This window comes from Peromyscus eremicus, chromosome 22, assembly GCF_949786415.1.
Source record: "Peromyscus eremicus chromosome 22, PerEre_H2_v1, whole genome shotgun sequence".
NCBI classification, from domain to species: Eukaryota; Metazoa; Chordata; class Mammalia; order Rodentia; family Cricetidae; genus Peromyscus; species Peromyscus eremicus.
The window spans coordinates 15,298,877-15,304,876 of record NC_081437.1 but is presented as its reverse complement, the minus strand read 5'-3'; the positions used below and the strand labels follow the sequence as shown (position 1 = coordinate 15,304,876).

At 46.8% G+C, this 6,000-nt stretch overlaps 1 protein-coding gene across 1 annotated transcript in view; it reads left to right on the top strand.

Annotated features, from left to right (window-relative positions):
- The first annotated feature begins 251 nt into the window (after positions 1–251).
- Qpct (glutaminyl-peptide cyclotransferase) overlaps positions 252–6,000 on the top strand; it is a 30,091-nt gene continuing 24,342 nt past the window's right edge. The window contains exon 1 of the mRNA XM_059248465.1: positions 252–419. Within this exon, the coding sequence (XP_059104448.1) occupies positions 288–419 (132 nt within the window). The 5' untranslated portion in view covers positions 252–287. The remainder of the gene's footprint in view (positions 420–6,000) is intronic.

Below are 6,000 nucleotides of genomic sequence, written 5' to 3'. Positions count from 1 at the left end.
TTCCTTTAATCCTCTCCAAGATAAGGAAGTGGCCTTCTTTGTTCCTTGGATTCCGAAGCTCTTGTCACCCGGGGCAGCCCAGTCCCCTGGCCTGCTGGCGTCTGGGGGGGCGGAGGGCTGCTGCTGGCTTCTGACGGCGCAGCGCAGCGGGAGGCCACCGGAGGCGATGGGGAGGCGGGCACAGTCAACCCAAGGGTGGAGAAGGGGGAAGGCGACCGACGACGCGCGTTCCCGGGCTCGTGACCGCCGGCGGCCCGGGGAATCCGCGCCCACACACTCTTGCAGAGATGGCAGGCGGCGACAGCCGGCGCGTCGTGGGCACCCTCCACCTGCTGCTGCTGCCGCTGCTGCTGGCGGCTGTCTTGTCCCTGACAGCCGGGACTCAGAGTCCCGACACCATTCCCTGGACCATGGAGAAGGTGAGGGGCCGCTTCAGTATGCTGTGCTTGAGTGCCTCTTGGAGGGTGCCAAGACCCGGGACTGGGCCATCTCTTCCTGCACTAGGGGGAGGGCGGGGGTCAGGGATGCTGTCCCCCTGCCTAGGGTCCAGTCCCCACCCCGCACCTGGGAGCTAGCGCTCTCTTTCCCAAGCCTGGGCGCCAGGGCCAGGGCAGGTCTCGGGGCTGCGCTGGAGACGCCTGGGGGCTGGGTGATGTCACCCGCCTCCCTTTGGCAGCGCTGTGATGGGGGTGCTGATAAGCACAGGAAGTGTGTCTTGCCGGCAGGGGCATGGGGTGCCACTGCCCGCTGGAGACCCTGGAGGCCAGTGATCCCTTCACTCGCTCGCCGAGCTCCTGGGTGCCTAGACTAGTGAGGGGGTGTGTGTGCCCGCGAATCCCCAACTACTGCATTCAAGGATGCTCCGTGGGGATTGAGTTTCCTTGTGGACTCAGCGCCAACGTATTGTGAGATATTTAAATTTAAAAAGAGGCGCATGGTGTTTTCGGATAAATGAACTGAGTTGTGGAAATCTCATTTAAGGGATTCAGAATACAAATGATTTGCCAAGTCTCCTCTGTGTGTAGAAAATAGATTCACAATTACTTCCTTTTCTTGCTCAACAGTTTTGAAGTCATGAAATTGCTAAGGGCTGTGCCAATGTTGATGGTTTGGGAGTAAAATGGTATGCCTTTAAAGAAACCATGAGCGGCAGCAGTCTAGGGATATAAACTTTCGACAACATTTCTTAAATGGCTGTTTTAAAAGCTCTCAGTGTTTCTGAACGTCTGAAATGTTCATTTCCCAGTTAGTCTCATGCACATGTATATGAATGGCCCACTTCAGGTGAGCTCGGGCTTAGCCAGCTTCCCTTCAGGACTCCCCAACAGACCCCCATTTACACCAGGAGCCTAGCGTGGGTGAGGGAAGCCGACTCCAGTCACTCCAGGATGAGTAAAACAATTTCCCACAGAGGCTCCAAAGTGCTGCCCAAGCAATTGAGCAAAAATCCTCTTCTTCAGCTGTTTTGGAGTACTTGGGAGGTCAAGCATTGGGAGGGGAATATTAAAACCAGAATATGGCATCAGGCCAAATGTGTCTTTAAGACAGATCTAAATGGGTTAGAAGGAGCCCAGCCACGCCCAGGGTCTGTCTGTGGACACGAGTGGTAGGCAGGGGTGTTTCTAGGTGGGAGACTATTCTGTGACTCTTAAGATGTTTTGAACTAATGAGGGCTGAACTTTTGAGAAATGTCTCCTGAAATGTGAATTTCTATTTCCTTTATTTTAAGAAGCTTCTAGGGACGGTTTCACTGGGAAAGTAAACATTCAAAAGACACAAGTGACAGTCAGCCATGACATTTCTCGGTTAATAGCTCCTCCTGCTCCTGTTCATAAAGTCTTCCGAGCAGCCAGCTACACTTCGTAGCCTGGGAGATGAGTCAGGCCACACTAAAATACGTGCCTTCCTGCCTTTTATGACAGTTGACTGTTTTAATCAGATGAGGTGTGCTCTTGGTGCACAGGTCTGCTAACAGGAGACGTGTGATAAGGAAAACATCCGTTTTGAAATCCATTGCCTTTGTTTGGAAATAAAGGTGTGTCTCTTTTAGTGGGCATCTAATGGGCAAAAGCAGATCAACCCCAGTTTATGGCTGGGTTTAGAACCATGATTTAATGATTCGAAGCCTGGAAACCTTTCATAAAAACATTATAAATGATTACACCCCCAGCTGGGGCCACATGTGTATGTATATATATTAAAGGGTATTGACGGGAGGGTACCAGTTGTCAGACATGTAAAACCATCTCGCTCGAATTTCACAGTACCTCGTGGAAGAGTGAGTTTATCTCCATTTAGAGACCAGGAAACAGGATTATTAAGCTAGTGAATTGAGGTGCTAGAGTTTGGCTTAAGCTCTATTCTTCCCTGTTCCTTTTTTACACACTCTCTCTCTCTTTTAAGGTAGACAAGTATTGGCTGACCCAGAAACAGTGTCTAGATAGCCCAGGAGTGTGTGTGTGTGTGTGTGTGTGTGTGTGTGTGTGTGTGTGTTGATGTGTGGGTTGGAGGACAGAGAAAGAGCTTTCTTTAATCTTACCTTAACCCTAACCCTACCTCTCTGGGCCAAGTGGACCCCGAGTGGCATTCTGAATCCGGGAGCACGTTTGGGGCGTCTTTTCTTCTCCCACCCCTAGACTCCAGTTTTTGGACCTCCCTCCGCCAGTTTTAAAGTCATCTTGGTGCCGAAGGTTGATGCATATCTAGAAGGACTGTTCCTGAATCCCACCCCTCCCTCACCCCCAGCCCTGTTTTGATACTCCAGACCCATTCTTTTGGCTTAGTTGTTAAAAAAGATAATCTCATCAAATCAGTTCTCCTTTAGACGGGAACTGCTAGCTGTTGAAGGGCTTCCTATGTTTTAAAAGGAGTGTTAGGTTCAAGGAGCTGAGCGGTAGCGCTTCCCTTGAAGTGTCCCTAGTTCTGAATGTAACACACGCTCATTCTAGAAAACTTCAAAAATACCAGAAAAAGTATTCTAAAAAGAAAGCAAACATCACCCACAATCTCATTCTTTAGATAATTCCTTTTAATCTTTTGGGTGTTTTTATTGCCCCTTTATGTACACACACACACACACACACACACACACACACACACACAGAGATATACATTTATAGAGATGAGTAACAATATTACATTTCAGGTTATTATAAGGATTGAATGAGTGTATGCTAACAGCACAGTGGCTAGCTTACTTTAAAGGCTCAACACATTTTAATTGTTTTAAAATAAATATACCTAAGTATTTTGCTGCAGAGTTCATAATTGTACACACGGTTTAATATGATTAATAGCATGCCCCGAATCTTGCAGTAAGCTGATAAAATTTGCTGAAAGCATAACTTGATGATGGCGAAATCATCCTCAGTTGATAATTTATTTCTTTGCCTTGAACGTTGAGGATGCTTGCAAATCTCTGTCAAATCAAGCTGAGATGCAATGTATTTTAACTGGGAGAATCGTCCTGTATTTTGACAAAGGCAAGGCAAGAACATTCAAGTCATGTTAGAGGTGGAGAGGCAAAGGTTTTGAAGTACCCAGAGGAGACTCTCGAAAACCGTGAACCGCTCGCTGCAGCATTTCCCATGCTTCTGCTTCTGCACCACATCTTATTCTAAAAGGAGTTCCCTTCTCCATGGCTCTAAGCTCTTTTACCCATCCACCTTTCCATCTATGTGACTTTTCTGGAAGCAGGAGACTTCAAGGCAGGGACAGAGGGGTCAGTGAGGACCTGGGTGTTAGTAGATGAGAAAAACTAACCACTGTCGTCTTGGAGTCTCTACTGTCCGGTGGATAAGGACTGTGGTGTCCGTTTTGCACACTAGGAAACTTTTCTTAGACATAACTGCTAAAGGAGGAGCTGGGATTGGTCCCTTGGTTGTTGTATTTCCCTCTCTGTTCTGATTTTAGGAAGCAAACCTCTACCCACTGGACAAAAAGGCAGAATCTTGGTCAGTGTCCAACTCCTATCCTTCTGCATTTTCACTATCTGTGGCTCCCACACACATTTCTCAAGTGCTGGCTGAATGGAACTTACAGGTAGCAAAAGTTTAATCTGAAGACTGTCTGGAATGCTCATAAAAGCAGAAGCTTGAATTGGCTGTATTTCTGTAACGATCTCCTTTACATTCAGTGTTTTAAAACTTTCATTCCCTCTTCGAGCTAGGCCACTTCTCCAAATTATGTAACGAAACCCTCTGGCCTGGGACCGTGTGATTAGGCAGGGGATGTTTCAGGCTATCTGCTTCACAGTTTTGTTTTTAGCTGAAAGATTCTTGTCACCTAGAGCAGACTTCATTGTCCTTTCTGCCTGGATGAAAAGACAAGGCCAGGGCTGTAACAGAACCTCGCTCCTCTGAGAATGTTGGCACCAACAGAAACTGCCAAAGTACCGTTCCATTGAAATAAACCTAGACTAAGCTCGGGGTTTACATTGCCATTGGGCTTAATGCTGTTTGGGTTTGGCTGTTTGGTTGGGAGCAGAGTATCACTGTACAGCCCTGCCATAGACCTGGAACTCACTGGTGTTGATCAGGCTGGCTTTAGACTTGTAGTGATTCTCCTGTCTCCGGCATGCGAGTACTGGGGTCACAGGCGTGCACTTCCACACCCAGCTTCAACATGGTATTGGGTTCAGCTTCTGTCCTCTGAGTCTACCCTTTCTTCCCACTTTCCTCTTCTTACTTATTCTTGCTTCAAAACAAGTTTTTGTAGCTAGTGAGTTCTCAGAGTAAGATTCCTTTAGTCCAGTGGTTCTCCACCTTCCTAATGTTGTGACCCTTTAATACAGTTCCTTTAATACAGTGTGGCGGTGACCCCCAAACATAAAATTTATTTTTGTTGCTACTTTATAACTGTAATTTTTGCTACGGTTATGAACCGTAATGTAAGTATCTGTGCTTTCTGATGGTTTTAGGTGACCCCGTGAAAGGGTCATTTGAGCCCCAAAGGTTGAGAATCGCTACTTTAGTTGAAGGTGCGCTGTTTAGCATGAATGAGCTGTATGCTTTTCCTGAGGTGGCTTTTTGTGAATCAAGGGGCTTGCATAATTGACTGTGGTCGTTTTGCTTTAAGCGTTCTTCAAGAGCTAGGAAGTCTGTTATTTCTGTGATTCTGCAGATCCATCTGGTCCTAGAAAGAAGTGGGGAAAGCGCTCTTTATTGAAGAGCACTTATGAAATCAACCATTCTTGCGGTTTAGCTCAGGAGGTTGAAGAGCCGATGAGTACTTGAAAGTCTCCGTATTCAGGAGCATCCGTGGGTCTGTCTGCTGAACTTACTATCAGCTACTAAGAGTTACTTGTCAGGTAGCTTTCGTATACAGTTTCTTCTGCAGTTCGAGGGTGTGATGCTTAAATGCGGATCATCAGTTTGACAGAGCGTAGATCCACGGAGGAGACAAACCTCCGTGCCGATCTGTGGAGGAGTTCCTAGACTGGGTTAGCCAAGGTGGGAAAGACACATCCTAAATGTGAGTGGCACCATTTCACAGGGTCGAGTCCTAGACTGGACGGAAAGATACAAAGAAGCAAAGTAGCAACATTCACCTCCCGCTGCTTCCTGACTGTGGATATGTGAGCCGCTGTCTCTTGTGCCAGGCAGCCGCCATGTTTTCTCTGCATCCAGGGCCTTCAGACTGGGCAAACGGAACTCTTCGTTTCTTAAATTGTTTTTGTTCGGTTTTGTGCCACAGCAATGTGAAAAGGAACTAATATAGAGATGCTGGAGGGATGTTTATTTTGTTCTTGTTTTTCTTGTCTTTCGAGATTTTTTTTTTTCAAGCGTCTATAAAGCATGCATTTAAACGTAACTTTGATTTCTTTTCACTGTGGACATGAAGTGAAGAACTCTGGCCACAGTGACTAGGTTGGCTCTGGGGTGGAGCAATGTATAATGATTAGAAAAGGAGTCGCTGATAAAATGGTTGTGTAAATAGGAATGTCTATCCATTAATTTATGCAGAGTGTGTGTGTGTGTGTGTGTGTGTGTGTGTGTGTGT